At 44.2% G+C, this 25,139-nt stretch overlaps 1 protein-coding gene across 6 annotated transcripts in view; it reads right to left on the reverse strand.

Annotated features, from left to right (window-relative positions):
• Nucleotides 1-25,139, reverse strand: part of LOC126484626 (membralin) — a 507,394-nt gene that overhangs the window by 258,399 nt on the left and 223,856 nt on the right. For 5 of the 6 annotated variants that reach the window (XM_050108215.1, XM_050108214.1, XM_050108213.1 and 2 more), the window contains one exon: nt 14,539-14,622. The exons of the other annotated variant lie outside the window; for it this stretch is intronic. In XM_050108215.1, the coding sequence (XP_049964172.1) occupies nt 14,539-14,622 (84 nt within the window). The remainder of the gene's footprint in view (nt 1-14,538; nt 14,623-25,139) is intronic. 6 annotated transcript variants of the gene reach the window in all.

Consider the following 25,139-nt stretch of genomic DNA (forward strand, 5'->3'; position numbering starts at 1 on the left):
TCGTCTCGTAAGAAAACGAAACGTTGCGAGGAGTGCCGCTATGTTAGGGGCAGTACTTTGGAGGCCGTCTGCTAACTATTCATGAAATAAATAATGCAGAGAGGGGCAGTACTTTCGAGGCCTTCAGCTAAATCTTCCTGAAACAAATAATCCGCAAAGAGATGTTTGCTTAACTCACAGAGTCTATCAGACTCATATGCAGTACTTACTAGTTGCAAAAAATATCGAATTAACGGGTTCTCATTTTTCCCCAATTGAAACTTTGACATTGACAATATTCAGATTTGTCGTTAGGCTGCGGAAACGAGTAATCCGTTCACTGTTCAGTTACTAGACCATCTGTTACATGCCAAATCGCGAACAATTTTTGTGGTCTGTTAATGAATTACGTAAAATGGTTCCTAGAAAAAAATCAAACTATGTGGAATAAAGTATTTTCACGTACTTTATTGCTCTCATAGAACAACTTCCCGAAATAACGTACAATATTTTATCATTAAGTAGTGGTGGCAGCCCTAGATGTGCGCTATAATAGTTATGCAAAAATGAACAGGCTTAGACAGTACACACTAGTATCGAGAACTGCATCAAACCAGTGTTGGAACTAATGGCTACGACACGAGCACGAGAAGAGGTTGATTCGTTGGTTGGCTCGGGTTAAGGGACTAAACAGAGAGGCCATCAGTCCCTCGGTGAAGCGATAGTTCGTCTTGAGTTAGAGACCTCAGCTAGAAATATGAGTGAATCAAGAAAGTATGTGGTAGTGGTAAATCGAGGCCTTGAAAGAAATACAGATGCCACAACTGAGAAACTATTTAAAGAGAAGTGAGGTAAAAGCATACGGGTCGGGCGGCGGAGCAGACGAGGGACCTCCGAGGACTCGTCAGAAAACGAGCGGGGGAAAAGAACCGAACGTACCGGTCACTTTGTGCAACAACGAGTGTCAAGGGCCGGGGCGGCGGGCGAAAGCCAAGTGCGACGAGAGGCCGGTGCGGGGGCGGATCCCGGCGCGACGGGTGCGCAGACTTGCGGGTCGCCCGGTAGGTCGCGAGCGGCAATCAATGAAGTGGAAGGCGGCTGTGCGCGCGCCCGCGGTCCCAGGCGCCAGCGGCGGCACGCGCGCGCCGCTCCGCCACAAAGAACTTAATTAACAGGAAGCTACACGCTAATTAGCAATAGTCCACCTACTTAATTTCGGCGCTAATGCTCAAAGAGCCGCTGCACTCGAGGCTCTGCCCGCCACACCGCAGCGCGATCCGCGCCGAGGCGGCGCCACAGACCCGTCAGCGACTGCGAGACTCGGTCTGTGACTGCGGCGTTGTTGTCGGTCGCTGAACGCGTCAGCCGCTTGCGGCGATATTCCATCGATTCGCGGAGCGAGCTGACAACGTGCACTTTGATCGTATTCTCTGTGGCACACGACGGGCACACTTCTCTGCATTGGCTGTAATTAGATCTGACAGTGTTGTGGTGTAGGGTTCTTTGAAGCTACTGCCCTACCGTCGACTAACAAGAGACACTCACCAGATATTTATCCTCGATGGGTTACATTAGCAGGGCGACTGTCAGTTTTACTAGTAGTATGCGCTACTATCTGCAGATCTACATGGTGTTGCGAAAACATTCATCACGTTTCACAAAAGTACGAGGGTTGCCCAGAAAGTAATGCACCGCTTTTTTTTCCTTCAACAGTTCTTCATTGAACATAATGAGAATTACACACACGAAAGAATGGTATTTATCTACACACCCTATTTTTCCACATAATTTAAATACCGTTCTATAGCCTTGCTTCAGCACGAAACAAGGGCGTGTATGCACTGTCGTTACACACACACTTTTGAATATCCAAGAGTGCGGCTAATTGCATCCACATTTCTTTTGCTGATTCGACAGATGCAGCGCCAACCGCCGAGTCGTAATGCGTCTGTCCTCGCGAATGACATCATCATCTCGCTGAAACATATCAGGTGTGACATCCGTGGATTGTCTTCCCAACAGCTGCAAATCGTGGAGCTCCGCCGAACCGCCTTCTGATTACCTCATCCTCCCTGTACTTCTGTCGACAGCAGATGCTTCGTAGACTTTGCACAAGCGTTTGTGAATATTCCCCACAGTTTCTTTCTCTGCAGTGACAAGTTCAATGACTGCACGTTGCTTGTAACGTAGATCACCTACAGACGCCATTTTGAAACTGTTCTGTAGCTACGCTATCTGTCGGAAGTGACGGAAACTTGGCGCGCTCACTCAGGAGACCTCTGATAATACATTGGTAACGTTTCGCATTCGTAGCATTGTTTTCGGCTGAGAAAAAAAATGCGGTGCATTACTTTCTGGACAACCCTCGTATATCATCTACATGAAAGAAGATCCCCCATCGCCTTGCTGAAGAAGGCAGCATTTATTTAGAAATACCGACGCGACCACGTCAAATCTCAACCTGAACAGCGATACAATGAGTGACGGGACATGACGCGACAAAATTTCGAAACGGTGGCGTGCTGTGACTCTTATCGAAAGAAAGGGGCCCAGATACACAAAGCACTGTTGCTGACTGTGCATAAAGGAACAGGCTCCCTGGAGTATGAAATACTAACAAAGTTAAAAACAAGAATAGTTTTTTAAAAAACGTTAGCTTTATGATAATACTAGTAAGTCTCGCCGTATATGTGTTACCAGAATAAACATGTATAATTGTCGTTTCTTGGTATAACTCGTCTCAATCACAACTGGACACAGACTGGCGAACAAACCAACCTCTGACTGTGCGGGGGAGGGGGAGAAAGGCGAGCGCAGTGACAGCGAAGGCAGCGTAGTCTGTACGTACTGTAGAGGTCTTTTAAAATATAAAGTAAATATTCTTAATTTCAAATTAAAGTGATGTATCTTGAGCCGGTGAAGGGATAATGAGAACAGTGCCCAGGTAAACAATGTGAACAAGTTCATTAATAACTACATAAACAAAAGCCCCTTCTTGGAGTAAGTTATTTTCAAATGAAAAATTCGTTGCTACTTAGGATCCAACAAGGAAAGCAAATAATGACTAAGTGGTCGAAGGCCACAGTGAGTAACAAATGGTTCAAGTCCAGGATCACTTGGATTGTTCTGAAGTTAATAACGCCACAGTACTTAGTTGGCGCAAGGCCAAAGTCTGGAGCAGTAAAATTACTGCCCAATGGACGATACAGATGAGAAGTTAGCCATTCCACAGCGATTGTCCCACGTGGATCCTAGCGAGAGCTCCAACTGATGAGCTGTGGATGCTTCGGTGCCAGGCCCAGGAATCTCGAAGTAATGACTGGTTCGACAGCTGAGATGGACTGCCGATACGTGGCTAAGTGAGGCCCTGGAGTACTGTCGCGGCGCACGGATACGCTACATGTCGTACGAAAAGAGTCACCCGCGATCACAGCGCCGTTGTCGTGGCAGACCACTCTGCTTGCACGGGACTTGTGCCTCTCGTTGCGGCTACCAGAGACTCCGTGGACAACAAAACGGCATGCTACTGTCGAGCAGGACATTTACCAAGATGTGGGACAAGAGCGGATCGCTATTTGGCTCGCAGGCGCTAGGGCCTGCTGAGGCAGAAGCTGCCTGAAACGTGGCCACCCGTGGGACGCGCGTGCGTTGCAGGTTGCTGTCTTGAAGGAGGCACACAGCATAAGCGCTCTCGGATTCACGTCAGAGATTTTTGCTCTCAAGACAGTAGCCGCAGAATTGTTTACATTAGCAGAGAATTCATGCTGATAGATCCTTGTGAGAACCTTCGGTAAGGGTGTGAAAGTCTTGCGGGAGCAGTTGTCGGAAGCGTTTATACATGGCAGGGCAGGAGTGTCAGAGAGCTGGAGATCACTCTTCGCGATAATTTTTTTCTGTCGTGACTCTGTACATGCAGGAAGAGGTTGCGATGGAAGAGTGTCGGGCTGCAGTTGCCTTTTTTTAATACTTTTACCCTCAAAAAAGCAAATCGCAAACGACTGTTTTCGTGGATAAGGCGGGCAAGGATCTAATCGTATAGCTTGCAATGGAATTTCCACAACAATATCGAAATTTTATGAGAATGATAGCGACGGAGATGGAGGAAATACACTTTATAATTGGACTCAAAATTGACAATCTAGATATCTGTGAATCCATTAGTATTAAAAGACAGACTGCTTGTGACACTAATATTTCTACAATCAACTACGTTTATTCTCTCTAATAGTCCGCCTGCTTAGCTGAGTGGTAACGTGCTTGCCTAACAGGCAGAGGGCCCGTGTTCAATTGCCGGCCGGGTTGATGATTTCATCCGCTCGACTAGGTGTTGTGTAGTCCTCAACATCATTCATCAGCTCCGACGCGCAAGTGTATTGTCAGCTCTACCGACAATACCGGTACGGTTTTTCTTGTCTGAGACCTAAGGTGAGCAGTTATCGAGAGAAGGAGTTAGCCATCTACACGAGAGCTCCGAACTCGCAGAGAGCGACTATCTCGATGGGGTCTCGCCCCACTCTCGGACACTGCCGGCCAGACGACTCTCGGCGCTCTTTACACGGCACGTATTACTCGCAAAAGCTATCTGAGAGTGAAGAACTCGCACATATATACCCAGCTTAAAGACTGCGAATAAATTTTTAATCAGATACTTGGTACGTAATACAGGATGTTTAAAAAAGATTGGGCCAGTTTTAAGATGATATATCTTCTACATGAAACAAGATAAAAACTGAGTGAATTTTAACTTACACACAAGACTACAAAAATTTCATTTTCGAAACAACAGTCCGATTTAAAAACGGTGCGAATAAAATCTTGGGGGGTACTTTTCACAATTACGTTTAAGATCAAAGTTTTGATTCATCCATCACGAATGTTGAATGCGCCCTCAATCGGACGCACAAAAAAACTTCAGTCGGTAGCCAAAGTCGTCCCCTACTTTTGCGAGCATATGTCTCGAGTTACTGCATTCACTATTGTTGCTGTTCATCGCAAGTTGTTGGAAGGGAGGCACACAGACAGTGTCTTTCACAACACCTCCTCTCCCCCCCCCCCCCCACCCCCCAAAAAAAATAAATTAAAAAAAAAAGAGAGATGCAATACGAGACCCGTGTGCCTCTTACGGACTAAAGCGCTTGGTTTCAAAAACTAGAGCAAGAGACCGCCGCCCACCTCTCTCTAAAACGGCCTAACGTAAATATACAATTTAGCAACATATTCATAATTAGAGGAATTAAAGGTGGTGTATAATGTGTTCCTTCATGTGAAATAATTAATTAAAAATGGCTTATCCTGGTGTACCAAACTATAATCGGCCAGCTAAACATAGTAATTGTAAATTGTCAGAATAGTTAAGTCACTTAACTAAAGAGTCACCCAATTCTTCGTCTATCCCATTAACTGCAACATCGATGCCAGGTTCATTTAAATCAACAATTACGTTGCAAACAAGCGCAGGAAAGCTGCTTCGAAAGTCAAATAGCGATGAAATTGGCGCCAACTTTAAGCAGCGGGGTACCAGGACTCGGAACAGCTCGGCGCTAATGATACAGCACACGAGCCACGACCGCTGCTCTAGGCGCTGTGTGGCCGCGTCTTGCCAACTGTGGGAAGCATCTCACCTTGGCTTGTACAAGGTTAACAGTCAGGGCTGGTTTCGTCAGGCCACTCCTCCTCGTTGTTGGTACCCTGAGCAAGGTCGTGGAAGACCCACTCAATTCACAAAGTTGAAAGGCGAATCTATAGAAGTGCCGGAGTTTCGTAGTTAGACCAGGAGTTACGCAGTCGCTCTCAGTCCTTCCCGATAGACGCCGCCGCTCCAACACGCGAGTTCTCCCGTGAGATGAGCCCGTCTCATCACTGGTCTCCCATGCTGCCTACTACATCCTCTCAATTCTGGTTAGGTCTTCCTTAAATCTCTCTTTGGGAGACCAACTGTAGAAGAGCAACGCGTTGTTTCTAGATTTCCTGGTAAGCCGTTCGTGTCTTCGAATGTGGTTCCAGTTACAAGGATTGCAACTTTAATAGCGGCAACTATTTATTTGCAACTTATACAAAATAGATATATGTTCCAGAGTTTTACCGTCCTTCACTGTGACAGAGACTCCTCGGGCAATAGACAGATCCACTCGAACTGGTAGTGCTAAGGGTGACCTACGACTTTCACAAGGCTGAAACTGGCTATGCACAATGCTGCTAACTACTCTGAAGGGTAAAAACAACTTCGAAAGATGATTCAGTTGCTATTTATAGCAGATAACCTCAATAGTAAGAGATCGAACACAATACTCAAATCCCTTTCATCGCATTCTTTTCATAACGTTAACGTGACGCAATGCAGACGAAGCAATTCGTAGGCCTGCGGCACACCAACAATACCAGACGAACTTCTTCGGACTGCGGTAGTTTTAGTCGAGTCCGGGACATGAACGGGTAAGTGTGCGCTTAGCAGCGACTATGCGATTCACTGCAGGCAGTGTCGCCGGGGTAAGGTCGTACATGCTCACCAAGTACGTAAATTATATGAACGCGTGGTGTCGTGTTCTTTCGGGCATGTTCGAAAGAACAGACACCACATGAAACCCCCGCTGTGAGAGATGTTACATAAACTGGTAAACTGAAGATGAAGGAGGGAAGAAGGAACGTGAATGAGGGAGAAAGGAAAAGAAAGCGAAAGGATTAGTGATGTCGGCTGCGTCGGGACTGTGCGGAAGGAGCGGCGACGTGAGAAAATGTGTGCCGGACCGGGACTCGAACCCGTGATCTCCTGCTTGCTACGCAGTTGCGTTAACCATAGAGCCACCCGTACACAGTGTTTTCACTCGTCAACGCTGATTCCGCATAAAGTCCCGATGCAGCTGATATCATTAGTAGCTTCCCCTTCCTTTCCTTTCCTCTCTAACTCTGCCCCTTCAGTTTACGTAAATGTACGTACATACTAAGGTACCGCGACTCTGCGCAATATGCAGAGCAAATGGAGTGTACAAAAGTAACATTTTAATGTGCTTTATATCAAATTTGAGACTGCAACAGCATAGTTAACAGTATCAACAATGTGACTGAGGTCGAAGATTTATTTTATCTGTTGTAACCGGTTTACAGTTTTGTCGTCTAATTTATTCCGGTTAATCATACCGTTGACGTACCTCAACTTTAAACTGGATTTCTTATTCAGCAGTTTGGTAGCTTTAACCCACTCACTACGACCTACGTGCTGTTTCTGCGCTGGGACATCGTCATCATCATCATCATCATCATCATCATCATCATCATGATCGTTATCATCATCAAGACACCAATTTGGTGCACATTTAGAACTCTTGCTCGTCGCAACTTGTTGCGATAGTATGGCCCCTCGCACGCTCTGCTTTCAAAGTAGGAATTTGGACATGCCCACGTAATCTGTAGCAACACAGATGAGGACATACGCAGAACACTAGTTGTGCAGAAGAATAACACTTGTTCTCGTCAGGTTGCAAAGGTTAACTGGTTCCCAACCAGTTCTTGCACAATATTATAGATACCCCCGTTAGTATTGTTCCGCCGAACGTTAAATAACAAACTGCTGTACTGCAGTGTCAAATCGTACGTAATTTTGCTGAGTTTAACAAAGGGATCATTTCAACTTTTTACATTTTTTAACCCGAAAAGAACGAATAAATTCACATAGAAATATTTCTAGTTTTGTACACTACACTTAAAAACTAACAAGAGAGAGACAGCGGGGAAGAGAGAAACGGGGAGGAGGGGTGTAGAGTACTACACTGAAGAGCCAGAGTAACTGGTATACCAGCCTAATATCGTGTAGGGCGCCCGCGATCACACAAAAGTGTCGCAACCCAACGTGGCATGGACTCGACTAGAGTCGGAAGTAGTGCTGAAGGGAACTGACACCATGAATCCCGTAGGGCTGTCCGTAAATCCGTAAGAGGACGAGGGTGTGGAGATCTCTTCTGAACAGCACGTTGCAAGGCATCCCAGACATGCCCACTAATGTTCATGTCTCGGGAGTTTGGTGGCCAACGGAAGCGTTTAAACTCAGAAGAGTGTTCCTGGAGCCACTCTTCTCAATTCTGGACGTGTGGAGTGTCGCACTGTTCTGCTGGAATTGCCCAAGTCCTTCGGAATGCACGATGGTCAGGAATGGACGCAGGTAATTAGGCAGGATGCTTTCGTACGTGTCAGCTGTCAGAGTAGTATCTAGACGTACCACGGGTCCCATATCATTCCAACTGCACACGCCCCACACCATTACAGAGCCTCCATCAGCTTGAATAGTCCCCTGCTGATATGCAGGGACCATGGATTCATGAGGTTGTCTCCATACCCGTAAATGTCCATCCGCGCGATACAATCTGAAACGAGACTCGTGTGTCCAAGCAACATGTTTCCAGACATCTACAGTCCAATGCTGGTGTTGACGAGCACAGGCGACGCGTAAAGCTTTGTGTCGTGCAATCATCAAAGGTAGAAAACTGTGCCTTCGGCTCCGAAAGCCCATATCGATAATGTTTCTTTGAATGCTTGGCACGCTGACACTTGTTGATGACCCAGCATTGAAATCTGTAGCAATTTGTGGAAGAGTTGCACTCCTATCACGCTGAACGATTCTCTTCAGTCGTCGTTGGTCCCCTTCTTGCAGGATCTTCTTCCGACCGCAGTGTTGTCGGAGATTTGATGTTTTACCGGATTCCTGATATTCACGGTACACTCGTCAAATGGTCGTACGGGAAAATCCCCATTTCCTCGCTACCTCGGAGATGCTGTATCCGTCGCTCGTGCGCCGACTATATCATCACGTTCAAACTCACTTAAATCTTGATAACCTGCCATTGTAGCAGCCGTAATCGATTTATCAACTGCGCCAGACACTTGTTGTCTTATATAGGCGTTTCCGACAGCAGCGCCGTATTCTGCCTGTTTACTCTATATTTGAATACGCATGCCTGGGCGCTTTCTTTGGCGCTTCACTGTAGTTGAGATGGAAACGGGAGGAGATAGAGAGGTGGGGAGGGGGTGTTCTAAACGCATCGCCCGAAAAACTATCGCAATAACGAGTAGTCAGGGTATTTCTTATCACCTGAAAAAAAAGTGGAGATTTCAACATAATCTCGGACAGCAGAGACAAACCCAGAAGTGAACAAACGTTAACTACGTAACTTTATTTTTTCGAGGAGATAATTAACACTTTGTGACTACTGCTCTCGTAAATCTTGGAGGTTGTGACGAAGGCCAAAGGCGCCGACGGGACGTGTGCTTTGCTCCGTCGGCGCCTCGTGTGCGGCAGACGAGCTGTTCTTTGTTTAGCAAAGGTGACAGCGGACGTAGTGGGGTACGCAGAGCGAAACCGTCTGAATATTTCAGCAGGCCTAATCCGAGCACCTCAAGGCGGCGGCTGCGGGCGCTGCAACATTTAGCGCGCCTCGGCTGGGTGCATTAGTAAAGGCCGCGTGCAACGCCCCCGCACCGGCTGTGGCGAGCGCCTGGGGACCGCCACTCGAGTGCATTCCCGCCAGGAATGTTCCTCACGGGGGCCACGCCGTTCTCCACTCACTTTCCTTGAGAACCCTATCGCTTTGCCATAGGCCAAGCCGTCCTGGACTCGTCAACGTCCTTACGAACATTCGTCCGTAATTCGAACATTCGTCTGTAATTACAGAAAGTCTATAAAAGCCGGTGTGAGGTTTATCTATCTTTTTTGTCGTTGGTGTTTCAACTGGTCAGATACCAACCTCTACAAATGTCAATTTCTTTCAATCTCTAAATACTTGCAAATCATCGTGCCCTTTATGATCTGTGCTGCTCCATACTTGTTATTTTCTCATTATTCTCTACCGTTCACCAAAACTATGTTTCTGGTATCAATGTTTTCTTTTCATTGCAGTCATCATTCCATCCATCCATCCTTATATATACTCCGCAGGCCAGTGTGTGGCGCATCGAGGAGGTTACCTCATACCACAATTTGGGTTTTTCTTTCCAGTTCCACTTGCAGACAGATCGAGAGAAACGAGCCTTAATTTCTATTATCGTGTCTGCGTGGTCCTTACGCGAAATGTACGTTGGCGAGAGCAAAATCGTTGTGCAGTCAATGCCAAATCCCGGTTCTCTAGACTTTCTCAAAGGTGCATCGCGAAAAGAATGTCATCTTCGTTCCAGGGATTCCCATTGAACTCCACGAAGCATCTCCGTAATACTCGCGTGCTGATAGATCCTACCAGTAACATGTCTAGCAGCACACCTCTGAACTGCTTCGATGTCTTCCTTTAGTACGACCTGGTGGGGATCCCAAACACACTAACAGTACTCAAAAATGGGTCGCCTTAGTATTCTCGACAGGTCTCGTTCACAGATCAATCTCATTTTCTTAGTATTCTCCCAATAAACCGAAACTGACCACTCGCCTTCCCTACTACAGTCCTTATGTACTAGTTCCGTTTCACATCGCTTTGCTACGTTACGTCTAGATATTTTTTCCACGTGACTGTGCCAAGCAGCACAGCTACTTTCTGCAATCAGGGCTAGCTGCCATTCATCACACCAAGTAGAAATTTTTTCTAAGTCATCTTCTATCCTCCTACAGTCACTCAACGACGACACCACAGAGTCATCAGCAGCCGCAAATTGCTGCTCATCCTGTGTCAAATCATTTATGTATATACGAAGAATAAGAGCGGTCCTATGACACTTCCCTGTGGCACGCCTGACGATACCCTTTTGTCTGACAAAAACTCGCCGTCCAGAACAACCTAATGGGTTCTATTAATTAAAAGACTTCGAGCCACTCACATATTTGGCAACCTACTCCATATGCTCGTACCTTCGCTAACTGTCTGCAGTGGGGCACCGCGTCAAACGCTTTTCGGAAATCTAGGGATATGGAATCTGCTTGTTGCCCTTCATCCATGGTTGGCAGGACATCATGTGGGAAAAAGACGAGCTGAGTTTTGGACGAGCGATGCTTTCTAAATCCGTCCTGATTGGTGGACAGAAGTTCTTCCGTCTCGAGGAATTTTATTACATTCGAAATCATAGCTGGTTCAAAAGTTCTGCAGTAAGCCAATGTTAAGGAAATGTGTCTAATTTTGTAAATCCGTTCTTTTACCCTTCCTACACACAGGAGTCACCTGCTCTTTTTTTCAGCCGTTTGGTACTTTGCGCTGGGCGAGAGAATTGCGATAAATGCAAGCTAAGAAAGGGGCCAGAGTACTCTGTGTAAAAGCAAATTCGGGTTTCATCCGGAGGCGACACATCTGTTTTCAACTCTCATCTGTTTTCAACTCTCATCTGTTTTCAACTCTCATCTGTTTTCAACTCTCATCTGTTTTCAACTCTCATCTGTTTTCAACTCTCATCTGTTTTCAACTCTTTCGGTTAATATTCACGAAAATTTCGCCGACTGAAAATCCGTACCGGACCGGGATTCAATCCCGGATGCTTCGCTTCTCTATAACAGTTGTCTTAACCACCTCGGCCATCACGACACGATTCCCGACTGACCCAAATTCCGATCTCGTCATATGTTGATGCAGTGTCCCTGTCGATAATCACGGCCGCTAAATCATACCAGTGTGTAGTCTATGTTCAGTCAGACATGTCCGACAGAACAGACGCCGTACAGATGAACATAACGTAACCTTTCAGTTGCTTCTCTACGGCAGGGGTGCCTCCCTACGACAGTCTGTGCGACGATCAACGGCGATATGTCTGTAAGATTGTCCTGCAAGAATAATTTGTTAAATGCAAAATTTAAAACTTCACTTCTATTGCCGCACCAGACGGGTCAGTTAGTGACTGGACAGAAGCGTTCGACCCGCTTAGTTGTTTTATGTAGGACCAGAATTTTCTGGTGTCCTCTGATAGATCTTCTGCTAAGGTATGACGGTGGTAGCAGATGTAGCTTCGCGCATCGATCTTGTTGCGTTGTATTCATACACCACCTATCTGCTGTCTACTTTGCATTTGCATCGAGTAATCTTCACCGAACCTGCACTTTCGGAATTTTATTCGTTGATTTAACGCAAAAATTTCAACAGGGTTAATATACTGACGATAGTTCGTGACCTTTTTTTTTTTTTTACCACTCCGCCAATTTCTCAACCTACTTCGGTATAAAAAAATACCTCTGTACTCAAATAAACTCTTGTTACTATTTTTTCAACTTCCGAACAAGTTATGTCCAGGAAGTGCTCTTCGAAGACACTCTCAAATGCCACAGTTCCACTTAATAAAAAAAATGAGTTTAGCGTCATAATTCGGCAGCTATGAACCTTAAAAATTACCAGCTCATACAACTGGCCGCACTGTCTACTGTATCTTAGCTAAGTTTATTTTAAAATAAAGACTTTACCAACAAACCACCAACTTTTTAAAGAATCGAGCCCCTATGTATAAAACAGCTTCAAAAATCTGATTACAAATCCGTTAATGTGTTAAATACTTGTCTTTAAGCACGTAAGCAATAAAACATTTTGGAAAGGTTTGAAATTCTGCTTAAAATCTGTTGTAAGTTGGTAAGTGCTCTCTTTCTCAAATACTGGATTTGAGCGCCATCAGTTACGTTGCCCTAAGACAAACACACGCCCCGTTCCTACCTGTAATACGTAAGATTATTTCTAATCAGTACGTTATGATAACATTTTAAATACGGTCAATAGTTACTTGAATTATTCTAAATCAAATTTTCGTTACCACAGGAGGCCGCTAAGATGGTCATACTGGAACTAGTGCTGGATTCCCTGACAGCGGTTTAGTACTGTAGATTCCGATTTTCATTGCGTTCACTACCAACTTGTGTAAGCACATACAGAATACTGTAGTTCGACGATAATTGTTAATAGATGTTACAGAACTAGTTCCTCACAGCCTTTTGCCTCTGTTAATGTAAATGTCGGCTCGTTCTACAATCCTAAACGGTCTCCTATCCTACATAACTATCAACTCAACACGAAAAGTGAATAATGAATCATTGTGGACGACCGTATTAGTGAATACTGTCAGAGATTGGAGACGAGTGACACAATTCTCATGCCTTATGTCCTTAACAAGTACGTTTCGCCAAGAAAAACAGTAGTAATAGGTGAATTCCACGAAATTTGTCACTTCTTCCCAATGTTAGGTGAGCGTATTAGTGAAGATAAACTGAAACAGAGATTAGTAGGATCAATTTAAATGGTGGTCGTGTAATATTGCATTATCTCATCGCGAATACCAAGCACCGACTTCATGCCTCTTCGTTGTGCAGTGTGTCATACCTAAGAGTCAGTTCGTATTCTGAAAAGCCTCTCACACAACGGAGAGTGTGTGCAGTACGACCAACGGAGTTTTCCTTAGCTGTGTAAGTGAGCCATCTCAGTCGGAACCGAATCACTTCGATTGCGCAGTCGACATTTGTGCACAGTAACGTCAGTGAAACTAGATGTATCAGAACCCAATAAGTCAAGTATGTTTGAAATGCTTCATCTCGCGCAGCATAATATGGGTAGTAGTAGAAGATAGGGGCGGAGGACTAAACAGTCATTCCGGTATTCCCTCAAATCGATTTCGAGTAGCTACGAAAAACATGTGTTTATGAATAAGAGAGAGGAAACAATATGTAATGCTAGTTAAATTATATAGAAGACGTGGATATCTCATTTACTATCTTAGACTTCAAACAAAACAGAGTTCACTTTTTAACGATTATTGGTTTCGTGAGTAGCTAGAGTTAGTAATTTCAAACTATGTTGCATTTTACAAACTGCTTATTGCCTTCTGTCTAGGGTTCTTCGGCCGACGTTCGCCTGATGATTTTTCTGTCGTTTCGCCAGCACGAGTGGCTGTCATTATCAAAGTTTCAACCTCCATTGGTAGTGGTGGATTGGAGGGTGAAACTTTGATGCCAGCCACTCGTGCTGGAGAAACGTCTGAAAAATCATCAGACGAACCTCGGCCGAAGAATCCGAGGCAGAAGCCAACAGGCAGTTTTGTCAACGAGTGGTCACGAAAGTCTTAACAATTTTGTATGTTGTATTTCATTGGATTTTCTTTTAAATTAAAGATTTCTATACTTCAAGGCACATGGTCTGATTTTTTTAAATTTTTTTTTTAAGGGGAGTAGTGAAGGCCAAGAGGAGCTGATTACGTTCTGTCCTATAAAGACTGATTCACAGAGGGGCAAACACAGGTTATGGGACATACGAAATGTCCTGGGCTAAGCAACCGATAGCAGAAGACTCCCCATCCAATCACTGTAATCGAGCGATTAAAACCACCTGAGACCACAGAGTCTGCACCACCAGCCACATGCTTAATCCGTACGACGAATCCCGTGGATCCAAACAGAAAATAAGTTGGTCACGTTGCACGCCTCACTGTTGTCGCTGAAACGAATCACAACAAGGTATCCACAAATCATCTCAGAAATTGGAAAACAGGCTACAAGAAACATACGCTCGTTACTCTCAAATAGGGTAAAAAATAGTGTAGCCGAGCGCCAGTAGTGCGAGAAGAAGAAAGCAGCCGTCACCCCGCGCAGCGTCAACGGAAGCGAAGAGAACGGAGAGCCCGGGAAGAACTTACCGACGAGAGCGAGAATAACGGTGAGGAGCGGCGCGGCGGGGAACGTGATGGTCACGTTGAACTCCAGCATCTGCAGCACGTCCACTGAAACAGACAGCGTCAACAGGCGTCACGGAGGGCGGAACCAAATGACAGGCAAAAAGAGTAAAAATGGCGGGGAAGAAAGGGCCAAGTTCCGTAACCAGAATGAGGCGGCCGAGAGAACCCTGGACGCGAAGGGCACTATCCGAGTCTTGAGGGATCTTATGTGACTAATAACTGAAATAAAATGCATTGTGGGACACAGGCATAAACAAACGAGGTAGTTAATAAGTGTATGGAAGTGGAAAAATTCCCAACGAAACTACAGAAAGGAAACTCTACCGAATGTTACGTGACAATCAGCAAGAGCGAGAATAAAAACAAACAAATAAATAAATAAAAACAGCTCTGAATACTAGAAACCTTCACAGTAAAAAATATTTTTCAGCATAAGAAGTGCCATAGATCCAAGTTTGTGTGGGAAGCGGCGAGGCTCTAGCACAGATACTGAGCAGTGGAATCATTCCACAATCACAAACGTCAAGTAGTCATAGAGTGCAAAGTGTTTTTCAGAACATCCGTGAAAAACAGGAGGCCGATCTCTTATTATGTACGTCTCTCTCCTTTCCGTCATCGGCCAGAATGCAAAAAAAGACGAGAGCCACGTGAAATTATGAACCTTACATTTTACTGTTTATCCTGGAAAGCATAGCTATGGGTAAGCATCCCTGATTCCTATCCAATAGTTTCTCCCTCTCATTCCCAAATCATTCTTACTTTAGTTGAATTACAGTAAGGTTTTATTTCTATCATACGCGGACAGGTGTAGGTCTTCCACGTCACAGTGAGAATTGGTTACTGATGGAGCTGCATCGACAAGATACATGTGTAAAATGGGGCACTTTACAGGCAGAACGGCAGCAGGAAGACTCCAACATTTCGTTGACATCATTACAGTTGGTAAACTATCACAGTTCAGTGAGGATTTGGGAGGAAAGAGCCACAAATTGACTAAGCTGCTTTTCCAGCATTCACATGCAGTGGATTATGAAAACCAGGGAAAACCTACATCAGGATGACCAGTGTATCCAATTCTTTGTCCCGAAATCGCCTCCTGATTGCTTTGTCAATAATGGCCTACACAGTTTGGAAACCAAGAATAGTCCACCTTTCAATTCGTATTGGAAATTATTGTGGTCATCACTGTCAAATCAAACGATTAATGTTACACTGGGGATTAAATCGCCGGTCTTAAGAAAGAGATGTGAAATTTCCGTGTGAGGCGTGTCGGGAAAGATTTCCGTCGCAAGAAGCTGCGTGAAAGGAGGAGAGAGGAGGAGGAGGAGGAGGAGGAGGAGGAGGAGGAGGAGAGAGAGGGGGGGGGGAGGAGCGAGGGAGGTAGACGGCGAGAGAGAGCAGAAGGCGTAGCGCGGCGCGCCTGCAGAGCTGAAACAGAAATCCCATCTCATGTTCTTAAGGGGGTGGCGCTCACCTTATAGTCCGGCCCAAGCCATCCCCGGGGCCATGAATATTTCATAGCGACGGCGCGCCGTAGGCCACCACGCTGGCCTCCCGACTCCTCCTGCCGCCGCCGCCGCCCCCACACAACACGTTTCCCACAAGCGCCACTGTACCGCCTTTCCTTTTCTGGCCCAGACTCGCCCAGTCCACAGAATTAACACACTCGTATCACACTCAATTCGTCCCTTTCCTCCTGAATGTCGAGAGCATCGCCTCCAGCATGAGCAACAATCTTTTGGGACAGGGCACGCTTAGGCCCCAGGACTGTCATAGTCTGCGACAGTGTCTACGGAATTTCCTAGTAAATTAGCCCCACGCTTAATTACAATTCATCGCAGATCGCTTTCGCTGAGAAAGGTTTCCAGTGACTGGAAAACGATCGCGATTCATATCCACGTACACAAACCAGTAGAAATGACTTACAGAACTACACTGCCATATCTCTACTCTTTCTGCAGCAAATACCACCTTTCTTTTTTTTTTTTTCCTTCTTATGACACAATCACATGAACATTTCACAACGCCTTAACTGGTGGTCAACCTCAGGCTGTGGATACATTGTGCACTTGGTATTACGTGGACACCTTCACGCGGCAGTTTTAGGTGGGAGTATTTTGAACTACAGTTGCGTAAGACACCAGCAGAGATCGGGCCTGGACTACGTCGTTTAAGACACTGTAAACTTCAACAGGCCGGCCACTGTGGTCGAGCGGTTCTAGGCGCTTCAATCGGGAACCACGAGGCTGCTACTGTCGCAGGTTCGAATCCTGCCTCGGGCATGGATGTGTGTGATGTTCTTAGGTTTAAGTAGTTCTAAGTTCTAGGGGATTGATGACCTCAGATCTTAAGTCCCATAGTGCTTGGAGTCATTTGAATTTTGAAACCTCAACAAGCAATTGCGTAGTTGCCGTTAGCATGTGTTACGCGACTCAGCGTTGCTTTGGGTTGTGCGTTGCTCGTTGGTTTCCTTTCTTACTCTGAAAGGAGTCAAGAGGCTAATCCTGACACATCATGTGGTTCGTGTACGACTTTCTCAACACCAGAAGTGATCGGTGATTCCTACGGCCATATGTCAGTTCCGCTTTCGCAAAAGCGCAGAACATAGTTGTATACCGCCAGCCTTGTAAGAGGAAAGCGGGGCATGTTACCTGTAACGCTCTCTCACCCCTGGGACTATCTAAGGTCTTGGTTGTTTGCGCTCGGGCCCGACCGTCACGTAATAGCGTCCGCACTATAATGTATTAGTCGACCACAATATTATTGCAACAGGGATTGAAAACGCTTTGGTTGCATTATCGCAACTCAGTTCGTAATCGGTGTTGACAGTATAATGCATACTTGATCTGAAAGCATTGACAACGCGATTAATTTTTCTTAGTCAAGACTATACTTGTTTACTGTATCATCATCGCCTATTTTCGATAACGCACAAGTGCAATGATATCGTGATCTACTAATATTACTCAAACAAGAAGTTACTGCACTTCGCCGTTATCGAAAACATTCAATGATGTTACAGCAAAAAAGTAAAGTTTTGACTAAGGAAAATGCATCGCACTGTCAATGCTTTCAGGTAAAGTGTACATTATACTATCAACACAGATTACGAGCTGAATCGTGATAAGGCGACCAAAGCGTCCTCAATCTCAGGTGCAATAATATTGTGGTCGACTAATAACGTTCCCGCTACATTGTCAACTATACTGAAAATAAACACTAGCTGGACGAAACCGGTTACACTATTGTGAAATGCTGTTGCGATTTTGTCGTACAAAATACAAAAAATATATAAGATCATAATGTGGACTAGAAAAATTTACAACAGATGTAAGACTTAACAAAATGGAAAGACCAAATGGTTTGACAAAGAACATTTACAACAAGAAACGCATTTCTATAAAAACTAAACCGAAACACCATATCACAGTGGTACAACCAGAATGTTTATATGTATCAGGTGCCTAAAGGTAAGCTATAAGCTGAAGAGAATAGAGGTACCTTTAAGACAAATTATTAGAAAATAACGGCTGCAATACAAACTACAGATGGCTGGGTAATGAGGAGATCTACAAAATATATACAGAAAATATCAGAAGTAATGGCTAACCGAATATTAATCTTTTTTGGACACCTCTACCGAATGAATGACAACAAGCTACCGGAACAAATGTTCCTTTATTTCTAGAAGAATAAATCGACATTAGCATGGACTGCAGAAATAAAGAAAGAACTAGAAAGAAATAACGTCAAAAAACAGGAAAAGAGAAAATGAAACATTTTTAAGGAAAAAAGTGCTAAATTTAGAAGGCCTTCAAAACAGATGAAATAAGAAATCAGGAACAACATTGACAGAATAAAGGAAAAGAAAACGTGGGGAGAAAATGAGGGAGCATTGAAAAAATAGAAACTAACAACAGGGAAAGAAGAGGAGTTGAAGCAGTTACGTGATCCTACTTCACCAGTAAGAAAATTTTAAAGAACATAAACAGTCAGTTAATCTCCACGGACAGTGCGTCATTCATGACAATCGCCCAAAATTTCTGACATAAGGCAGTGTTATAAAACTAACGCCATAATGGATGACACGGATACGGATCAGGATACGGTATTTAATGGAAATATCAGCATCCAGTGACAGCAGATTAAATTATCATTCCACAGCAATTGTCTCTTAACAAGGATTACATCACGAATAGTAAAAAAAAAAAAAAAAAAAAATCATCTGTGACTGCTGGAAAAGTCATAACTACAAGACTTACCTAATACAACTATGCCTCCCGAACAGCAATGCACGGACATACAAAGTGGACTAATTACATTGGCACTGTTGTTGTTGGGCGAAGCCAACGGCATCAGACTGTAATCTAGTGATGAAACATTCGTAGACTGCAAGTTGTTTAGGTGTGTGTGTGTGTGTGTGTGTGTGTGTGTGTGTGTGTGTGTGTGTGTGTGAGAGAGAGAGAGAGAGAGAGAGAGAGAGAGAGAGAGATAGATAGAGAGAGATCAAGTTAAGCGACCAGACAATATTGATTGCACATCAGATAAAGAACAGCATGTGCTTGCATGACTGATGGAGGGTGTAGCAGAAAAGCTGCAAAATCTGTGCGCGCGCGCGCACACACACACACACACACACACACACACACACACACACACTAGGTGATATCTCATTAAAACATACTTCAAGAGTGTTCTATCACAGCGCAACGTACGACAATTACTAAATTTCCCACATATCGGACATGTTGGGACGGTGATGATACAGGGTGACAATTACTGAACTATATGAAATAAAATCGTCATAACTTCTGAATGGTTTGCGTTAGGACGTTCAAACTGCACGGTTGGCCGCGGGGCATGATGGGAATTAGTATGGTCTGGTTTAGCGACGAAACCCACTCATTTGGATGCTTTCATGAGTGAGCAAAATTTAGGAGACTGAGCATTCGCATTTCGAGATCGGGAAGTCTCTTCATCCTCAACGGGTGACTTGGGTTGTGTGCAGTGTGGAATCACGGAATAATCGGTACGACATTCCTTGATGCCACGATGACCACCGAACATGCAGGTTTTGGAAGATGATTACATCCCAGTTATCCAAACTAACCCTTATTTCGACAAGATGTGGTTCATGCAAGACGGAGCTCGACCCCATCGAAGCAGGAGAGTGTTTGATGTCCTGGAGGAGCACTTACAAGGTGGTCGGAAATAACCCTCAAAACCACTGCTGAGCTGAAAAAAGTCGTTCAGGAGGTCATCGACAGCATCGATGTTTCGAATCTTCAGCAGGTCATGCAGAATTTCGCTATTCGTCAGCGCCACACATCGTCAATGATGGCACGCATATCAAACATGTCATAACCTACATCGGAATATCTGTAGTGATGTTTATATGTTGAATCAAGCGCGTACACGCCGTAGGTTTGTAATTTATTTACGTGATTTTCATGTACTTCAATAGCTGTCACCGTGTACAATAACGCACATAGACATTCATTCTTCCCTTCCGTCAAGAATGAATGGACAATAAAATGTACCCTTTGCAGATCACTTTAAAGAAACAGACGTAGCACATTTCAGCATACAGTCTGTGGTCCCTGCACCACACCTGTGGAGACCATCTCCCAACAGTAGCATTCTGACGGCAACGTATGCAGCATTTATCCATTCGAGAGTTAACCTGTGGAACTGATGCATTATACAGGTTGCGAAGTAGATCTTTGAAGACTGTTCTATCTTACACAGTCATCACAACTTTGAAGAGTGGGCTAGCGCTGTGACTTGATTACAGAACCGTTACTCTGTGTCAGTTTTCTGCGTACCACTCCCTTGAAACAATCGTTTCACAACGAGCATCAACGACGTCGTTAGCGTACATAAAGAAACCAACATTTTCTCCATCACAGGTTGGTATTTTTGGTCTGCTAGAAGTGGGTTCTCATTATCAAATACCTTCTTTTCCGACTGGATCAGAAGACTGTCGGACTTCCGTCACTGTTCATTTATATGTATCACATGTAACTTTTTTTTTTTTTTGCGTGGAGAATAGGGGATTTTCTTGGTAGTGCGAGATACTACATAATACACGCTGTTCACTCAAGATCTATGATGACTGCTCTTTCAGAATAGTGTGAAATATACATACATGCAGACTCAAGATGGCTTATGTTTGGTAGCAAGATGCACACATCAGTCACGTGCGCGTACAGTTGTCTTCCAATCCTTCCGATACTGTCTGAACCATCTTAATATGGCAGAGCGGTATAAATAACTACTTCTGGTACTTGATACATTTCCTCGAAGTACTCGCCCACTGTCACACATTATGAGATGAGAGAGCGAACGCTAAAACTGCTAGTTGTTAGTTCTACAGCTCACACCCATACGATTGCCTAGAAATCACCTACGGCCACATTGACAGAACCAGATCACGCTCTTTGCCTGTACGTTCTACCCAAACATGCAACGAATCGTGTTGTGAATTCTCTAGCAGGAGTTCCATTTTGGAAACACGCCGTTGTGCCTGCGCAGCTGACATGCTTCACTGCCCTCATTTGTTTGACGTACAAGGTTTTCTGAAGAAATATTTTCACATTCCGTAATACAATACAACGGACACTACTCTGATTACTACTACGATGATTCTTCAATTGAATGCAGTCCTCATGCTCCAAAAATCGGGGGTACCGTAGTTTTTTCATTGGTTGAACAAAATCCCTTTACATTCGACATATCAAAATGTATACACTCTCCAGTTGTTCGTATCTGTCTTCTGAAGAAAAAGAAAAAAAGGAAAAAGCGAGAGAGAGACTGAGAGACATGGCTACGACGTACAATTTAAGAGTATGTGAAGCATGAAGTACTGCAATACTTTTTTAAAAAACTATTCTATCTCAGATAACAGCAATAACAATTTCTTGCGCTCAACGTACCACAATAAAAATACTGCGAAGAAAATAATTGACGATATCGGCGTAATTTTCATTAACTGGGACAAGTTACTTAACATGTCTTGCACCAGAACACGACGCACAAGGTTGTGTGTGTGTGTGTGTGTGTGTGTGTGTGTGTGTGTGTCAGAGAGGGGGGAGGGGGACGGGGAGGGGGAGAGAGAAAGGGAGAATGATACGATTATCTGAGTCACTTACGTCGCAGTTTGTTGACTCTTATTTACGTTAGCAAACAAGTGATATCGATTATGGGATTTGTTTAACACATACATGCCAAAATATGTTTAACGGAGCCAAAAAATCAGAGTTATTTGTGTAGTACTGCGTAACGTCCAGCGCATATTACTGCAATAAGATGCAGAACCACGTTTTGCGCCTGCATTAGCCATTAAAAGTTTGAGATGACGCACCTAACACATGCTAATTTTCGCATATTATAGAGAACGTCATGCCAGTACCTCCAAGCTAATGGCATATGAAAACCGAATATACAGCCAGCTGCGCGATCCGCAGTTAAATTTACGCAAAGGAAGGAAAAGAAGAAAGAAACCTCTTGATTTTCCCCATCCTCTTACTTTTTTTTAATAATTACAATTCGTTGTTACGCAGTACACGGGCAAGGCGAAAGGAGAGATACAACTCATGAAGAAAGTTGTCAGTATTCCTGAAGCTGTTTTATTATTTTTGACAACGAAGTTTGCTTCTGGAGATTATTTTGTGCTCAACTACTGTGAGTCTCACAAGGGGAGGCCTCGGCGTTTGGGGTCACATATTTACTTCAGACTCTGTACATCTTTAGTAGGCCACTAAATCAACATAACGCGCAAGTAGTAAGGTGCACTACTCTGGCACTTCCGACAAAATCGCAAGAGAACTTTTACGCGTCTATTATAAGAGTAGGTGCGTAGGTACCTGATGTTAGAGTTCGTAAGACGAACGTGTATGAGGCGAAGGTTCGACTCCCGCTCTAACTTAATTTTTAATCTATATATTTTTCATCACTGGTCATATTATTTAATTTACACGATATTTGAGAGATAATGTAACTAAAAATAAACTCCTCTACTTGCATGAAGTTTTAGTGAATTTCATGTTATCTGATTACTAACCACTTTTAATTAAATTTATTTATTAGAACAAACATATTTATAACTATCGACAAGTAAATGAAGAAACACATAGAGTTCTCCTGAAAATGCATACCTGTCGTGACTTGCGAAATCCCTTACACATGCAATCTGGTAAGCTACGCGAAACTACTTTGCATCTCGACGCTTCGAGTTGTAGAGGCAGGCCCCATATGACAGTTAACCTGCGTAGCGATGTGACGTAAATGTAGCAATAACGAATACTGTAGGTGCAAAGTTTTTGAATATCACAGAATTTACACTTGTGCTACAAAAATGAAGGTCTGAGAGGGAGTCGAATCGTCGCCTCATACACCTTCGTCTCCCGTAGCTCGAACGCTAACCGCTTCACCACCATTAGCGCTAACGTTCGGCACCCACGCAGAGGTACATCAGTTACATAATAGACGTGTAAATGTTCTCTTGCGATTTTCTCGGAATTACCAGAATAGTTCAACTTACTACTTGCACATTATGTTGTTTTAATGACCTACAAAAGGTTCACAAAGTTTGAAGTAAATCCGTAATCCCAATGTCGTGGTCTCCCTTTGTCACTAACGACCAATAGAAAACTACATTCCATAAGGGGAAATAAAATAGTACTGAGGAGTATTTCCTCAATTTCACTTATTTTCTCAGAATTACTGCGGTATAATTTGTGCGGAGAAGAAACTTTTTTTTTCTTTTTTTTATATGAGACGTCTCTAAGTAAATCAAGTAACGAGACGTATACTTCATTGAGGAAGAATAGGAAATGATCAGTTTTGGTAAGTTCTATGGGCGGAACGTTTCAGAAACGCTGCTTTGGTCACCGCTGCGCGAGAGTTGAACGGTAAGGACGAGGGAGAGGGCGACTTTCTGATGACAAAGTCACTCACAAATCAGTGTATATATTTTGTCTCCATATTAAAAATTGTCGGACACAGACATTACTGTATTAATGCGCAGTGGTTTTCTGCGGTACATATTATCTCTCCTGGAGTTTCAAATTCGGACTTCACGCGGAGTCTCGAGTTGTGGTGAAATCAGATCCTTGACTAGTGTCAACAGGCTTACAATGAGACACGGAAGAAAAAAAATACACTATCTGCTGGAAAAACGCAACTTTACTTTTGTGTATGAAGCGACGTGCTCGTGTGATTACGATCAGAACGAGCGTCCTGTGTAGTGCGACGCCTGACGGACCGTGTGTGAACCAGTGTCTGTTAAGCAGTTGCCTAGCAAAGGCATCTCGACAGAAGTCGCGAACAAATTTCGCTGTCCAATAGTCTTGAAAACTGTGTCAATTCGAGACATGAAGTGCGTCTACAGCCCACTTTCGGCTTTGAGAAAGAGTGCACAGCGGCTGAACTTTAAGAATGTCCGTCACGGCGTCACAGCAGGCTCTGGCGATTTACGGTGGCCAGTGCGTCGAGGGAGGACGCCATCACCGGCACGTCAGGACGGAGCCGTAAATTATCCACAGACACTACCACGCGCTCTTCAGCCCCGAGGTATCATAAATGACACCTCTGTCTTTTTTTTTTTTTCACGTCCACACACGCAGCTGAACTTTATCTGGCCTGTGGTATCATGTACGACACACATCGTCCTTGCGACAGCTTACTTGTTCGTCCTTCTGCCGAGCGCCAAGAAGTCGAAATACTGATTGCGAACTTCGGATTTTGAAACTGCGCGACATTTGTTGGCGAAATAAACGTGCACAGACTGATACCTCCCAACTCGATGCCGACTTTATTTACGTCAGTTAAAGTGGCTTTTTCCGCTTGATTCCCAGTCGTGACTGCTATCTTCAAAAGAACAGCTCAAAATGCAGGGCATAAGGCTGCAAAGGCCTTAGGTCTGTACGACGAGAGCAGTGCAAAATGTTCCTTTGCTCCAGCAGTGACAGGAATTGCTTTAACACATTGCACAGAAAAATGGTACAAATGGCCCTGAGCACTATGGGACTTAACATCTGAGGTCATCAGTGTCCTAGAATTAATTAAACCTAGCTAACCTAAGAACATCACACACATCCATGTCCGAAGCAGGATTCGAACCTGCGACCGTAGCGGTCGCGCGGTTCGAGACTGAAGCCCCTAGAACAGCTAGGCCACAGCGGCCGGCCATTGCACAAACCCAAAAATTTAATCAGGGCAAATAATGTTAATGTTGATCCATGTACTAATATGAAGAAAAGCTACAATACTTTGAAAAATATTGCAGACATCCTGATCAAGGGGCATCCGCAAACTGTAATATTCGATGAAATGCTTCAAAACCAAGATCGCATTTAAATATCTAAAGTAAATGCAAAAAGTAACATCTCTCACCACGCTGCCACCTAGCGGACGTAAGAGGTAATTTGCTTCACACAGATTCAGTAAATCTCCAGACGAGCATGTGTGTGGTCGCACGCAGTCGGTGAAAGTTGCATGGCAACATGATTGTAAGTAATACTTTTATGAACGACGAGTTGATTGGTTGTGATCTACTTGCT

Source organism: Schistocerca serialis, chromosome 6 (genome assembly GCF_023864345.2).
Source record: "Schistocerca serialis cubense isolate TAMUIC-IGC-003099 chromosome 6, iqSchSeri2.2, whole genome shotgun sequence".
Lineage (NCBI taxonomy): Eukaryota > Metazoa > Arthropoda > Insecta > Orthoptera > Acrididae > Schistocerca > Schistocerca serialis.